Source organism: Dipodomys spectabilis, unplaced genomic scaffold (genome assembly GCF_019054845.1).
Source record: "Dipodomys spectabilis isolate Male_0828 unplaced genomic scaffold, ASM1905484v1 ptg000178l, whole genome shotgun sequence".
NCBI classification, from domain to species: domain Eukaryota; kingdom Metazoa; phylum Chordata; class Mammalia; order Rodentia; family Heteromyidae; genus Dipodomys; species Dipodomys spectabilis.
This window is the reverse complement of record NW_024870855.1, coordinates 2,114,433-2,131,105: the sequence shown is the minus strand read 5'-3', so window position 1 is coordinate 2,131,105 and position 16,673 is coordinate 2,114,433. Positions and strand designations below refer to the sequence as shown.

General features: G+C 43.6%; 1 protein-coding gene across 1 annotated transcript in view; it reads left to right on the top strand.

Annotated features, from left to right (window-relative positions):
• Positions 1-16,673, top strand: part of LOC122120796 (engulfment and cell motility protein 1-like) — an 86,996-nt gene that overhangs the window by 32,126 nt on the left and 38,197 nt on the right. Inside the window, 7 exon segments of the mRNA XM_042695024.1 lie at positions 1,013-1,112; positions 7,433-7,584; positions 9,150-9,228; positions 13,276-13,326; positions 14,154-14,213; positions 14,215-14,277; positions 15,761-15,892. Of these exon segments, the coding sequence (XP_042550958.1) occupies positions 1,013-1,112; positions 7,433-7,584; positions 9,150-9,228; positions 13,276-13,326; positions 14,154-14,213; positions 14,215-14,277; positions 15,761-15,892 (637 nt within the window).

Here is a 16,673-nt window from a genome sequence, read left to right as displayed (position 1 = left end):
GCCTCCCCACCCTCTGGTCATAGGCAACTTTCCATTACTATAGTCAGTACATGACTAGGTTAACTTACAACCAGAGGTGATTTATTGTGGCTCACATTTTAGAGGTGTTAGCCTATGATGGGCTGGCCCTGTTGCTTTGTGTGAGGCAGCTCATTATGATGGACTGAAAGCCCTTACTCCATGGCCAGAAAGATAAAAAGAGTGATTCTAAGACCTATGCAAGGACGCACCCCCAGTGACCTAAAGATTTCCTACTAGGCCCCACCTCCTACAGTTTCCATTGCCTCTCACCAGAGCTGCACCTTGAACACGCAGGACTTTGTGATTTACACAGACCATAGCATCCCCTAATTGCTCTGAATCTATAAACCACATATCAGACCCCCCTAATGAATGAAGGGATCAGCAAACCCAGTATATGGAATCATAATACAATCATCATAGATAGTCCCTGAAACCCATTAACTCAGGACAGGATGCTGGCCATTGTAACATCAAGGTGAATATGCTTATTTATCATGCTTACGCCATTTTTGTTAAAGTTAAATACAGAGGCTCTGAATCCTTACCTAAGGGCTGTTATGCTAATTGAGTCATTTTGGATTATCCCTCTTGATTCTTCTGGCTTATAAAGGGAGCATTTAGGAACTTTCACTGACTGAGATGCTCCTTACTGAATACTGATATGCTACCAACTTTATTGAGTGTGCTACCTAAAGACTTGCCATTATTTACTTCCTAGCTGAGAGCACAGAGGCTCAGAGAGGGCAAGTGAATTGCTCCGTGTTTCTCAGCTCCCTGGCTGGCGGCAAGCACCTGTCCCTTCCTGTCCTGTTTGTTGCCAGCCTGGCACTTGAGCTGTTGACTCTGCCCAGCTGCTGTCCAGTGGAGTGGGTCTGACTGCCCAGCTGCTTGTCCAGCAGTCTAGGTCTGCTTCCTAAAGCTGGCTCACTTGTGCACTTTCCCCACTGCCCAGCATCGACTCTGTGTCCCCCCCCCCTATGTTTTACAGCTTTGGGGACATGCTGTCCTTCACGTTGATGGCCTTTGAAGAGCTCATGGATCATGGCATCGTGTCTTGGGACACGTTTTCGGTGGCGTTCATTAAGAAGGTAAATGCAAACTGCTTTCCTAGGCTCCCATCACTCCCTCCTTTCACGGGTACCATTCTCTGCTTTGAGGATTATTTTATCATTGTTTCCTTGGGTTATGTTAAAAGATAGGGGTGAGTGTGTGCATCGGTGTGTTTTAACTAGGCCTATAAATGTGGGGCTCTGAACATTCTGGGTGAAAGTGACCTTTTGTCCCTGCAGAGAACATAAAATGTTGTGTGGATGAGAACCCAGAGTTAAGGGAAACTGTGTTGTTGCTAAGGACACAGTGTCTTCGGATGCGCTACGCATGGCTTCAGAACTCAAGACCTTGGCCGAGCTGCCATCTTCACTATCCATCCCCAACCCCATGCTCAGCAACAGGGAAAGAGGCAAAGGAAGCTGATGTCCAGCACTCATGGGCTTAATGAGGAACTGAGGAGGCTGAGGGTCTGGTTCAGGTGTCTTAGGTAGGGTCCTTCCTGCTGACTCATGGTCTTGGTGTAAGAAAGATTTCAGGTATTAACCACTTTTTTCCCCCCTCATTTAAGATAAACTTTATTCCTAATGATAACAATTAGCATTTTTCTTGAGTATACATTGACTTCAGAAAGAATGTAAGGCACTTCATGTCTGTGCCAGACTGGCAAGTTTTCTTTTTCTTTTTACAGTTTTTTTTATTGTGAAAATACTGTACAAAGGGGTTATAGTTACATGAGCAAGGTAATGAGTACATTTCTTATCCAGCATTGTTGCCGCCTCCTTTGTTTTTCCCCTACCATCCCTTCCCTCCCACCTCCTCAGCGTAAATTGTAGTTTGTTTTTCGACATAGCGTCTTGTACATCTCATTGTTGCAAGGGGTCAATCTGTATCCCTATTTAAACAATTTGTTTTTTCCCCTTCCCTCCCCAAATTATACCAACACCAAATACAGTGAAAACAGAAGTTAGACCATGGGGGAGGGACATACAAAGCAACAAAAAAAAATCATATGGTACCTTATAAATACGTTAGAAACACTAGCAAGGAAGAAAAAAACCACTTGTGTCCCTATCTTTGGGTTCATTTTGCTTAACATCATCTTTTCTGACCTTTTCTGCTTGTCCCAGACATATACTAGTTATTGCAAATAAGGGAAACCTTGGGACCTATGTTTCTTTGGGGCTGGCTTACTTCTTAATATAATTTTTTCCAAGTCTTTCCCTAACAAATGGGGCGATGTCATTCTTTCTGATGGAGGGATAGAATTCCATTGTGTATATATACCACATTTTCTTGATCCATTCAACTACTGAGGGGCGTTTTTGACTGGCTCTTCTTTCCAAAGGAATCAGGTAGAAGAATGGGCAGAGATGGGAATGTGTCAAGTCAAAAACTTCACTTGAGAGCTGGGTTTCTTCAAATGATGGGAGAGCATGGCAGCTGTTCCATTTTCTAATGAAAATGGTTTGCCTTTACTGAAGTGAAATTTTCAGAAACCCACTTTAATTCTCAGGAAGCAAACTAAATTTAAAAATTGGATATTTTTTTAAAAGCAACTTGTTCCTGTTTCCTCATTTCCTTTGCCTTGCCACTTCCAAAAAAGTCTCTTATATGACTTTGAAAATTAGTCACTAGAAAATTACTTACAGTTTTTGGGTAAGGTTCACTTTTTATTCATTAGCTGGACCGTATTCAGCATCCTGACAGCCCCAGATTTGTGCTGGCCTCTATGTTTTAAATGGAGCTTTATCTTGACAAAAATAATTAGGAAAAGCACTGACAAAAGGTGCTTCTCTCTGTGATCTTGAGTTGGCTTCTGATCAATGCCAAGTTCAGAGTACTTTGGAGAAATATTGTTCTCCTTGCCAGCCCTCTCTCCATGTCTGTTCTCTTTGTTATGTGTGCATTTAGATTTGAGTTTACAAATTGTAGCTGCAAGAACTAACACCATTTCCTAAATGCCATGGAACATGGAAGCCCTTGATGCTACTATATTGTAGCTTTTTTTTGTTTTGTTTTGTTGTTGTTGTTTTCTGCGCTAGTCCTGGGGCCTAAATTCAGAGCCTGGGCTCTGTCCCTAAGGTTTTTTCCCTCAAGGCTAGCATTCTACCACTTGAGCCACAGCTCCACTTCCAGCCAGCCAGCCTGCCTGCCTGCCTGCCTCCCTCCCTCCCTCCCTCCCTCCCTCCCTCCCTCCCTCCTTCCCTCCCTATTTACTTTCTTTCTTCCTTCCTTCCTTCCTTCCTTCCTTCCTTCCTTCCTTCCTTCCTTCCTTCCTTCCTTCCTTCAATCCTTTCTTTCTTTCTTTCTTTCTCTGTCTTTCTGTCCTCCCTCCCTCCTTCCTTCTTTCCTTCCTTCCTCATCTTTCTTTCTTTCTTTCTTTCTTTCTTTCTTTCTTTCTTTCTTTCTTTCTTTCTTTCTTTCTTTCTTTCTTTCTTTCTCTCTTTCTTTCTTTCTCTCTTTCTTTCTTTTCCTTCCTTCCTTCCTTCTTCCTTCTTCTTCCTTCCTTCCTTCCTTCTTTTCTTTTTCTTTTTCTTTCTCTGGTAGTTTAGTAGAGATAAGAGTCTCACAGACTTTCCTGCTAGGGCTAGCTCTAAACTATGATCCTCAAATCTCAGCCTCCTGAATAGTTAGGATTGTAAGAGTGAGCAACTGGCACCCTGCTATGGAGTTGCTTTTTAATGACTTGGCTACTTAGAAGAAGGAAGGCCTGAAGAGAAAAGAAAGAAGACTTCCTGTGTTCTGAGTTGATTTTCCTCTAGCCAAGCATGGCCCTAGTACCTTCTCTTGGAAGGGAAGTTTCCTACGTATTCCCCTGAGGCCTTTGTTTTGAGGAGGCTCTGGCTTGCTGGGAAGATCAGATGATTTCACTGCCTAGACAACATTTAGCCATTGGGCTTCAGTATTTTGTCTTCTAAAACGTGGAGAGATTTATGAACCTCAGCCAGATGATTTAAAATCAACCATGCAGCCCCATGGTTCTCTTCTGCCTTGATAATGTATGAGAATTTTGAGATCTACTTCCTCAGCTTCTGAAAACTTGCCTAAGTAATTCTCTGATTTCGGGATTACTTTGTTTTGCTTGTGGTTGGTGGTACTGGTTTTGAACTCAGGGTCTCACATTTGCTAGGCAGGCGCATTACTACTGGAACCATGTCCCCAGTCCCCTTTTCCCTGTTCATTGTGTTTTAGACAGGGCCTAGCACTTTTTTGTTCTTTCTTTGTCTTGGCAGTGCTAGGGTTTCAACTCAGGACCTCCTATTTTCCAGGCAGGTCGCTCTACCACTTAGCTACTCAACCAGCTAAGGTCTTCCATTTTTGCCCAGGGCTTACCTTGGCTCACAAGGTGAGATCCTGCTACCTATGCAGCCATTGTAGCTGGGATCATATGGGTACATCACCATACACAGCTCTTTTTGGTGAGGTGAACAGTTGAGCAGAGAGGAAACTGAAAAGATGGTGTTTTAGGAACCCAAGGATGCAATGGACTGGAGGGCCCATGTTGTATGTATGTACCGTTGGAAATATCTCAGGATATTAGAGTACCACACAGGAATCAGGACACCTGCTCAAAAGGAATTCAGCGAGGTTTTTCTTCCACAGAAGGTCATGATGCTGACAGGATGCCAAGTAAGCAAGTGGCGGGATATCTGCGCAGCTGTCTTATCTCTACTGTATGACAATCCTTGTTCATTTGGTCAGAACTTAGTGTCACAATCTTGAATGAATGATTAGTTTGCAAAGGGTTAAAAGTTTATCTGAGCCATCAACTGAGACCAGGACTCCTGACTGAAGCCAGAAGTTGTGAGGAAAACAAGGGAAGTGGCATAGTTAAAATAGCTTCTTGTGAGTTGGTAGCAGCTATTCTTAACATGGTGGTGCTTGTGTCCAGCAATCACTCTACAGAAAAGATTCCAACGACTACATCCACTGAATTTGTGCCCCAAAGAAAAATATCTCAAATGCATTCTCATGTTACTGAGGATATTAAGCACTTAATGAGTATGGATACTTGAAAAAGTGTGGCAGTTAGGAAGGGAAGAGTAAGACTACAATGATACTTTTTCATGCCATTTAATTTTTGGCCTTGTTGGAATAACCAAATGGAGCCATTTAGATACTGAGAATGCTTACTTCGAGTAATTCATAGTCAGTGCTTTTTAATCTGTCCCTGCTTTAAATGAAATACCTGTGGGTCTTGCTCATCTTGGTGTCTCTGGAGGACTTGCTGTGTGGAACCAGGAATGCTTATCACTGAGGGCTGGGAGTTGGTAGTGGGGGCTTGATAAAATTAGCAAGAGGTGCTCACGTGTGAGACCCCTGGACTTTTGTCACATCCAGATTCTATAAACAGAGGCAGGAAGGGAGCGAGCAATGAGGAAGAGCCCTTGGTAGAGAGAAAGTTAAGAAGTTCCGATCAATGAACTTTCTCGTGGGTTTTTCACTTTCCTTATGCCAGAGTCAGGAATTATACTGGAACAAGTTGGGCCCTGGCCGCTCACACTTGTAATGTTAGCTACTCAGGAGATTGAGATCTGAGGATCACAGTTAGAAGAGACTCTTCTCTCCAATTAACCAATAAAAAGCTGAAGTGGAGCTGTACCTCAAATGATAGAGCACCAGCCTTGAGTAAAAAGTGAAGGATAACATCCAGACCTTGAGTTCAAGCTCCAGTAGAGGCATAAAAATTTATTTTTTAAAAAAGAATTACATTGGAACAATGAAAATGAATGGAGGCGGCGGGGGGGGGGGGCGGATTCAGGCATTTACACTCTTCTTAGAAAAGATGTAATTTACATTAAAACCCAGGGCAGAGCATGATGGCCATTGGATTTTTGTCAGTAGGCTTCCCTTGGTAGGCCCTGTAGAGAGCTTGTTAAATTGCAGCAGATGTGAGGAGCAGAGCTGACACCTGCCTGGAACAATAAACACATTCGCAGGAGAAGAGCCAAAGCAGTGGTTTAAGGATTGTTAACATCCTCATGCCTTTCCTGCAGTTCCTATAGTAAAATGATTGCCTTTTGGAACATGAAACCAGGCACACTCCTGTTTTTCTTCACCTCATTCTTTCTTACCTACTGAGGTATAAATGAAGTGAGGCAGGTGGGGTGTGGAGATCTGAGGTAGGCTCCTGTTTGGATCTGTTCCCCCATTCTGGCTCCCATATGGAGGGTGTGGACTGCAGACATGGGATGGTAGCTAGAATGGTGTGTGTACACTGGCATTTCACCCCTTTAGGGAAGGAGGGAGTCTGAGGGGAGGGCCTGACCCGACCACAGAAGGGGATAAATTTGTGTTTAAGTGGGACTCAGGGAGTGGTTACTTGTCACAAAATCATTATTTTAGCTTTTAAGAAAGCCATCATGTTGATACAATAATGGCCTTTTTAGTGTGGGTTGTTAACAGATTGTAGTAAATCTTAATGAGATGTTTAAAATAAAACCTTTATGGTAACCATGTGTCTGGGCTGCCTTGCTCCATTATTGTAACCCTTCTCTTATTTTCCTTTCCTATTATATTGTGGTTGGTTGTAGTTAGGGATTCAAGGATTGATTTCCCCTTAGGGAATGCATTTGAGAACTTGAAACTATTACATTTTTTTAGCACTGCTAATTTAAAGAGTTTTCTTTTTGCTACCTGTCGGGGAGATGATAATTTTTTTAACCCTAGAAGGAGAGGTTTTCTTCCCTCTTTTCTTCCTCCTCCTCCTCCTCCTCCTCCTCCTCTTCCTCCTCCTCCTCCTCCTCCTCCTCCTCCTCCTCTTCCTCCTCCTCCTCCTCCTCTTCCTCCTCCTCCTCCTCTTCCCCCTCTTCCTCCACTTCCTCCCCCTCCTCTACTTTCTCATCTTTATAATTTGGAATAGCCAGCTGCTGAAAACTTGCCATTTGAATTGCATTGATGGGTGTGATTTGTATGTGTATCAGAACATAACGAGTTGTGGATGGAATGAAGGAAGGAAGGAAGGAGCAGCCTGGGGAGGGGAGAGGAATGGCCGTGCTTTACACTGAATTTATCCCCTCAGAGAAATGCGCCAGTCCATGTAATGTACATGATAAAATTGTCTGCCTTGGAAAGCTGAAACTCAGAACACAATAGTCTGGGGGAAACCAGGCAGAATAATTCTTTGAAGATACCCAGTAAAGAAATGTCTGGGTATCAGTGATTGTAAGAGAGGTTTCTTTGTGTTTGGTAGGATGTCACCAATCTCAGTGGTGACTGGGTGTATTTCTTGCTACTTTGAATTATGCTCCATCCTTAGAATCAGATATCCTCGCTGAGTTCCTGATGTGCTTAATTTTCTTCCTCCTTTCCCTGTTGACTCTATGAGCCATCAATGATGTACTTCTTGGGTTTTCAGATAGCAAGTTTTGTGAACAAGTCGGCCATGGACATCTCAATCCTGCAGTGGTCCTTGGCCATTTTGGAGTCCATGGTGCTCAATAGCCATGACCTCTACCAGAAGGTGGCACAAGAGATCACCATTGGCCAACTCATTCCTCATCTTCAAGGGTAAGCATGCTGCTCTCCTGGGGAGAGGTTGTTATCTCTGGGGAGGGAGCTGTTCTCTTTGGAGAGGGGCTTCCCACAGACAGCCACAGAGATGTCTGCAAATTATTTTGTACTATTCTACTAAATATACAAACAAATATCCCTTTCCTTTTTTTTTTTTCGGTTGTATTTACTGTACCACTTGAGCCATACCCAGCCCATTTTTCCTTTATCTGTTTTTGTTTTCAATAAAGTCTTGCATTTTTGCTCAGGCTGATCTTGGACAGTGATCTTCTTTCCTATGGCCTCTTCTTACCTAGCCGGGGTTATAGGTATGACCCACCAAGCCCAGCTTATTTGTTAAGATGTAGGAGTTGATAACTTTTTGTCTGTGTTGGCCACAAACCTTGGTCCTCTTGATCTCTACCTCCTGAGTAGCCAGGATTATAGTATGTCACCACACCTGGCAGCCTTGGTTTATGGTGAGTCATGCACCTCTCTCTCCCCTTACACTGACATGGCAAGGTGGCTTCTTATCCTTGAGGACTGCTTTGTCTGTCCTTGGCATTGCTCTGTCCATGGCCCCTTGCCCTGGGAAAACCTTCGGCTTTTAACCTGTCTTTGTGGCTATCAGTAGAGTTTTTCTTTTTAAGACATAAAGCAATTTGTTTTCCTAAGTTCTTAACCGAGGGTGACCTAACTGTATAATGTTTTCTGTAATATCATGAACACCTTCAGAATTCATTAGAAATTTTATGCTAGACATTTTCAAGCAGTCTTCCCCCCGCCCCGTCTTTTGATAGAACTGAACTAAGGCTTTAGGCTTCTAAACAGTCTACCACTGAGCCACACTGTAACTCTTCACTAGGAATCTTTTATTGTAGTTATTTGAAGGAGTTTCATTTCAACCTGCCAATTTATTTTTTTTATTTTTATTTTTTTGGGTCCGGTCGTGGGGCCTGAACTCTGGGCCTGGGCGCTGTCCCTCAGCTCTTCAGCTCAAGGCTAGCGCTCTACCACTTCAGCCACAGCGCCACTTCCGGCTTTTTTCTTTTTGCTTATGTGGTGCTGAGGAATCGAACCCAGGGCCTCTCGCATGCAAGGCAAGTGCTCTACCACTGAGCCACCTTCCCAGCCCTCAACCGGCCATTTATGAGTGTGCAACATCTTGGTTTGTGTCACCTCTTCCATCTCTCCCAGCCCCACTCATCCCCTTAAGTTTTCTGGGTCCATCTTCATAAGTGTACATTGAAAATTGTGACTGTATTTACCTACCCTTCCTCTCTCTACTTAGCTTCCTTGTATTCCTGATATTAAACTGTCGGTTAATTGTTCAGAGGAGTTTCACCCTGTACATATACTGCTCTCAGCACTGAGTGGTCACTCATAGCAGTTGTGCATCTGTTGTTTCCAGCTTAGGGGTCCTGGAAGTCTGCTCTCAGTGCTCACTACAGGTCTACAGAGGATCCTCCCTTTTCTTCTCCCTGTGGGAGGAGCCATGTTTCTGTGTAATGATGAGGTTTATTATGGCCTCCCTCTGGGCTGGCTCACCTCATCTGAGTTCTTTTGCCGTTTTAATTTTGCAGAACCGATCAGGAAATTCAAACCTATACCATCACTGTCATCAATGCACTCTTCCTGAAAGCTGCTGACGAGCGCAGGCAGGTGCGCTGCGTTGCTTCCGTTTTTGTGTCCAGAGTTGGGAAGTGTTTGTGCAGAGGATGCCTTCTCCTTCCTCTCTGGGGGTCTTAGAGGGCTGCTTTGTGGCTCTGGCTCCTGCCATGTCACCAAGCAGGGTGTAGGGGAGGGAGGAGGTGGAGACTTGGGTAAGCCATTGACTGAAACGAGTGTTTGGCCCTAAGAACCCTTCCCTAAAATCTCAGAGCACACAAAGATAGGAGCCTGGCTGATGTGATGGCCTCTGAGGTGGAAGCCCCCAGGGTCTTCTGTCATCTAGTCATTCACCAAGGCCAGGGAGGTGTCGTCCCCATTCTTCAGAGGTGTCCTGCCTGCTCAGGAGAACAGTAGATGGGAAAGCGAGAGAACGAGAGGGGGCAGCTGAAGATGATGCTTGCGGTGGAGATCACCATGCTCATGTATGAGAGGTGCTCTTTGCTTGGTCCTAGATCTTCTGACCCTTAGGGTCATGGGTGGGGGAACTGAGCCGTTCATTTGTATCTTTGTGTATAGAGGGGAGGGAGAATCCCTTAAAGGTACACAGAAAAAACCTAACTTTTGGGGTTCTTTGGACTATAAATTCTTTGATTCTTTCTCAAGTAGGGGGAAGGAACAGAATAAAGAGTTTTGGTATGTTTTGGAATTTAGCTTAGTCCTCAAAGGCCATTAATTTTTTTTAAAAATTCTACCTGTATAACATAGAATGTGTTACCCTGACCACAGTTCACTGCCATAGGAGAGTTCACTAGGAAGATCATGGCATCTGCCAGGAAATTTTTCACAAGAGTGTCGAAAGCTAACCTGCTACTCAACGCTGTGCATAGAATCAGACTTTATTTATCCTATTTATCTTATCTTCATGTTTCCAAGGATTTTAATATCAGTTATTAACTGTGAGGGATTCTGATTTGTTTTCCATTTAGGATTGTTGGTTCATTTCTAGGAGTTACATTTCCATGGTTTCATCATTGTTTTGTTTTTGTTTCCCTGCTGGGCCTTTCCAAGCTCTGCCACTTGAGCCATACCTCCACTTCTAGCATTTTGCCAATTATGTAAAGATAAAAGTCAATGGGAGGGGCTGGGAAGGTGGCTCAGTGGTAGAGCGCTTGTCTTGCATGCCTGAGGCCCTGGGTTCGATTCCTCAGCACCACATAAGCAAAAAGAAAAAAACCGGAAGTGGTGCTGTGGCTCAAGTGGTAGAGCGCTAGCCTTGAGCTGAAGAGCTGAGGGACAGCGCCCAGGCCCAGAGTTCAGGCCCCATGACCGGACCCCCCCCCCCCCCAAAAAAAAAAGTCAGTGGGATTTTTCTACTCAGGCTGATTTTATATTATGATTCTCATATTTCAGACTTCTAAATAGCTTGGGTTATAGCCGTGAGCACAGGCATTGGGCTGTATTTGTAGTTCCTAAAATTTAATTATATTTTTACTTAAAAGAGTTAGTTTAAAAAAAAGTTAAAAAAAGAAAGACCAAAAGGAAAGAAGTGTGAAAGCTTCTTTCATTACCTTCCCAAAGAGAGACTTGCTACAATTTCATAGTACCCATGTACTTTCCATGGCTGTGGGTCATCCTGCTTTGTTCTATGCAAATATTTGCCTAGTTGTGTCTTTTGTTTTGTTTTTGGTCCGAGACCAGGACTCGAACTTGATATCTAATGCTTTTGTTCAATGATGTTCACTTTCTACCAATGGAGCCACTCCCCCAGCCCAGAGCTTTGTTTGTATTTTTAACCAACACTCGGCATACTACATGTACTGTCTTTATAGAAAACTGCTGTTAAGATTAAAACTATGTTGTAGACATCATTCCGTATTGGTGTATCTATCTATATATTTATATGTTTCTGTCATTTCAGTGCTATGAAAATCTCCCCATGGACTCTCATGTTTACTCAAACTATTCCCTAAGACAGATATCTCTCATGTTCACAAAGATACTTCTGTTTTCTCTCTGTTCTAGCTTCTGTTACTTAGGAGAGTACTATCAAATATTCAGTTGTTCCTTAATGAAATATTTATTGTCATCTTCTGTTTGCTGAATATCATGCCTGGAACTTGGGATACAAAGAAGCACATGGAGTCCACTGTGCCCCCAAGAACACACAGTCTTATGCATGTATATGTATATGTATATATTTTTTTTGTAAGTAGATAGTCAATGACTAGTAGCTGTTGGACAGGAAATAGCCTTCTAACTATTGGCGACTATCTTGTGGCTGTCTATGTCTATCTGTAATTATATCTACATTTCTATCATTTCAATGTTATAAAATCATATTAACCTATAGCTGAAATAGGAGCACAAAGCATATTTTTAATTTTCTTTTTTTGGTGACTATTGGGCTGCACTTTTCATTTGCAAAAGGAATACAATGTTTATAAAAAGCAGTATTGGAGATATATGTATAGAGGTCCTTTCGGTCTTTTGTGTGTTACCTGCTCCAAAAAAAAATCAAACCTAACCAAGCCAGATCATTCCTCACCCAAGAGCTACTGTATTTAGCTGGGGAAGAATCATGTAGTAGAGATGGCCGATGGTGTTTTCTGGGCTTGCCTTCAGCTTGTGTCTCAAGATGTGGTTGCCTTTGCTTTCTTGCTTTTGAGGGCAGGAAGATGACCTGATCATGGATTTCCATTTCTATGTCTTCTGTTCCCATATAACTGTAAAAGGTGTTCACAGGCCTCCCTAGGCAGTGGGTTGGCAGGGCATTGCATCAAAGTTGCCAAGAGCTCTGAATTTCCATCCCTTCTTCTCTCTTGCTTGCTCTACTTTCTGTGGTGGCATTGGCGCCGTTAGGTTGATGTGGACAACAATGTTGACATCCTTGAGTGTCCTCTGACTGTAAGTCACCCATGTTCCCTCTGTGGACCCTGCTGTCTCAGTCTGCCCTCATCCATCCTGCCTGTACCCCCTGCATCCCCTCAAGTTCCTTTCCTCATGTTCTTCGCTCCCCTGGCTTTCTGTACATTTATTTGCACCTTAGTAGATATCATGGTTCTGTTGTTGTTTTTCATTGTAGCTTAGTTTCTTCTCTATTCAATACAACTAGTAGCACCGAAAAAAAAAAATCCCCAGCACAGATTGGCATTCTAGTGTCTTCCTGCATATGAGCAGTATTTTGACTTTTTCTTAGTGTGTCCCAAGGATGTGGCTTGACTATGAAATTTCTCCCTTATTCCTTCCAAAGAGGGCCTGTGAATCATTTCATTTCATAAAACCATCCTCAAGTACTCTGCTGAGGACAGGAGAGGCTGGAGCACAACTTATATCATGCAGAAGCCAAGGGAGAATTCCACAGCATCACATCTGGCCAGATATTTGTCCATCTGAAACCCCATGTGGTTCATTTGCATAGCTTGGTGATCCAGCTCTGGGGTGTATTCCATTTGCCCTTGGTTCTGCACGCAGGTAGATGAACTTGCTTTTAGGTGAGTTAGGGATTTTAGGGTGATGGTTCTCCAACATCAGGATGTCCTTGCTGTGGGTGTGTGTTGTCTGGTCATCTTCATACAATCTAAGAAAAGCGGGTACAGGGTCCTTCCTCTACCCACTCAACAGCTCAAAGCTCGCTCTTTACCACTTGAACCACACCCCCACTTCTTCTTTTTGCTGGTTAATTGGAGATAATTCCAGTCTCCTGGGGCTGGCTTTGAACCAGATTCTCAGGTCTAAGACATCTGATTGGCTGGCCAGAATTACAGGTATGAGCCACTGGTGCCCAGCCTCTGATGCACTTTTTGAGTGGAAAACCATTAGTTTCTGGAGAGTGATTTTTCTAGAAGGAAAAAAATTCCATACATATATGTATGTATATGTATTCATATATATATATGCCTTTGTACTTAGCTTTTATAATCCAAATGGAATATCCAGCCTTATCATGGAATACTAGTGCCTTCCAAGGCCACAGTTTTCTAAGAAATACTGCTGATATCCAGGCCCTGAAGCACACGGGAAGAATGGCACTTGGTTGTGTGGAAAAGCATGCCTGTCTTTCTAACCAAAGCCTTTGTGTGGGGTGTTTTTCTTCCCCAGGAAATGGCAAATATTTTGGCTCAGAAGCAGCTGCGTTCCATCATTCTAACAGTGAGTACCTAACTGGGGAGGAAGGGCCTGGTGCAACTTTAGTGTCCCTTCTGTGACTGATCTGCACTTTGTTCTCCACTGTTTGGTGAAGGGTAGGGCTAGGAAGGAGGGAAGATGGTGGGCTCTGAGAGTTAGAATCAACATTTCTGTCCCACAGGAAGCGTCCTTCATAGTGGACCTAGAATAGGAGTAAAAATGACATGATTGGGCCTCTGGGCTGGAGCCCGCCTTCCCGTGGTGGTTTTCTACACATACGGTTTAGCTTTGCAAGGAAAGGAATCAGAACTCCACAACTTCTAATACCTAGCACCATGGTGCTGCCCTAGTTTTTCTGAGGGAAAGCAGTTTACTTTTCACGGAGTTGTGAGCTGGAGATTCAAGCACTGAGACAGAGGTAGCTCCCTGTGCCATGATGGTGTTGGCTTCTTGGCAGTGTTCCTGCACTGAGTTTGCTTCTGTAGGGTGGGAACAAGGTTGCTTTAGTTCTTGGAAGTTGGATGCGTGGGTAGGGGACTATGATGGTGGTGACACCATTTGCCCCTCTGTGACCTGGGGGAGCCAGGGCCCGACCCTTTCCTTTAAGAGCCTCCCCACCCTCTGTTTCCTCTTCTGCATACAGTAGGTCTTTTCCTGCCTCTGAGTCATCAGGGAGAGCTCTGAGCTCACATGTATGTTGGCTTTCCTTCTGAAGGATAAGCCACCAGGCTTCATTCCTGGTTGCATCTAGATGCAGACTGCCCAGCCTCCACTTGGGCCTGTTGATGATGTTTAGTTTGTGGTCTTCCCTTTCTTTTTTTGGTAAGTATTTTAACAAAGTATTCCTGCAGCATGTCATCCGTGCCCAGCGGGCCATCAACAACGAGATGGCCCACCAATTATATGTTCTCCCAAGTGCTCACCTTCAACCTCCTGGAAGACAGGATGATGACCAAAATGGACCCCCAGGATCAGGTAGGTGTGCATGTAACAGCAGTAACATGTGACAAACAGAAAGTGCAATGCCACCAGCCATCTTTCTGCTAGCTACTCTGAATCCTGGAGTTTGTGAGGATCCTATAAGTATTGTATTACTTTCTTAGGGCTTGGGGATATGGCTTCTCAATATAGGTGAATACCTATAGATAATAAAACCAATTGATCATAGCTAGGTGCTGATGGCTAACAATTGCTATCCTAGATAGGAAGCTGAGATCTGAAGGTCCTGGTTCAAAGCTAGCCAGGCAGGAAAATCTGTGAGACTCATACCTTCTATTAACTAGCAAAAACCTGGAAGTGGAATAGCTCGAGTATAGAATGGAAGCCTTGAGTGAAAAAGCAAAGTAAGAGCATGGGGATTTGAGTTTGAGCCCCAGTGCTAGCAATAAATAAAGGCTTCCATTAGGCCCTGAACATGCATGTGGTTTTTTGTTTGGTGAATAAGGGAGTAATTTTAAAGTGGAAGCTCACTGGCACTGAGTATATTCACATTGTTATGAAAACATTACCAGGTATCATCAGGCAAAACTGAATTTCTGGGTCCCCTAAACAATAACTCCATTTGAGCTATCCTGCAACCCCTGGCCAGCTTGCTCCATTTCGCTTCCTGTTGCTGTGGTGTGGCTACACAGAAGTATTCTAGGCAACACTTGTCACCTATTATCTGCCTTATTTCACTCCACCTAGTACCTTTAAGGTTTGTCCTTGTGGTCAGTTTTTGTGTGCTGTCCCTGACGTTTTGTGCTCAAGGCTAGCACCCTATCACTTGAGCCTCAGCTCCACTTCTGGCTTTTTTGGTGGTCAGCTGGAGATAAGAGTCTCATGGACTTTCCTACCTGAGCTGGCTTTGAACTGCTATCCTCAGATCTCAGCCTCGTGAGTAGCTAAGATTACAGGCCTGAGCCACCGGCACTATGGAATTCTGTTCCTGCTGTATGTGAATGTCATGTGCTCATCCATTTACTATGGATGGACAAGGAAGGGCACAGGGGTTGGTTCTTCTTTGGGATCTTCCTTTTATTTTGGTTTCCTGTTAGTTTTGATGATGTGTCCTTGATTAGTGGAGTAAAAGATCCATTGCGACTGCAGAACTGCTCACGGGCCTTGTGAGCCTCTTGCTTTGTAGGTAGCAGTGGGCCCTCCCAGACTCTACCTCAGCCTACGCCCCTCACTTCCTCCCTTCCCAATTAGGAACTCATCTAGGCCAGGCCTCTGGAACTGGTTACCAATATTCCACATGAGATGGCAGCTGGGGTCACTGGAGAGATGCCAAGCTTGAGAAGCCGGGGGAGGGGCAAAGGGCAAAGTGTGCTCAGCTCTCATTTAGAACATGGCTTGACTTTTATCTGGTTTTCTTTTACTCTAAAGCATGATTCATTTGGACTCTGGGGGTGAAGAAAAAGAGAATTGATGTCACTTTGCACAATGACAGCAGATTCCTCTCCCTCCCTCAATCTAGGCTCAAAGAGACATCATATTTGAACTTCGAAGAATTGCTTTTGATGCGGAGACTGAACCTAATAATAGCAGCAGCAGCGTGGAGAAACGCAAGTCCATGTACACCCGGGATTACAAGAAACTTGGCTTCATTGTAAGTGAGTTCTCTCCTTCCACTCCCCGGGTGACCTCAGCCGCTGCCACAAGCGTGTGGTCCTTGTGTGCTCTGTAAAATCGCTTCCACATTTCCAGATGTTAAATAGCATCACGTGACAGTTTCTTCTGGCTGCAGGGGATGGAATAAGTTGCACAAGTGTGAGTGAGTGCTGCATTTGTTTACTCGGTGGTGATTAAGTGTAGCCAAGAATAATCAGTCTGGAACACATGTGGCTTTCCTCAGACCTGCTCCTTCAGATGGGGCTGAGGGATGGAGACAGTTCTGGATGCGTCTTACGATTTGGTGTGGGACTGAATAACTTACACACGTCAAGTCCTGGAATGTATGTAACACATCACAAGATTTGTACAATTTATGTTTTCCTGAGAGCTTTGTCTTGCTGAAGACACCAATATGCTTGTTATCCTTTGGGCATTTTTGTTGTTGTTGATTATTTGTTTTTTTCAGTCTGTGAATCTGAATCTAAAGTGTCCAGAACAGCCTCTTTTTTTCCCCTCAATAACACCACTTTATGCATGTTATAAAAACTTTACAGGAATGTGCCTCTACTTCTTGTCTTCTGTACTTTATAATTTATCAGACTTTTTACTTCATGTATATGTACATAAACTATATACATAAACTATATATGTATATCCTTACATATGTATACATACACAAAGTATAAATTTTATATATAAAGTACAAATTCCGCCCTATAGTTTACTTTAAACCACTGTCTTTTGAAAAGGCTTAAATCATAAGAAAAAGTTCCATG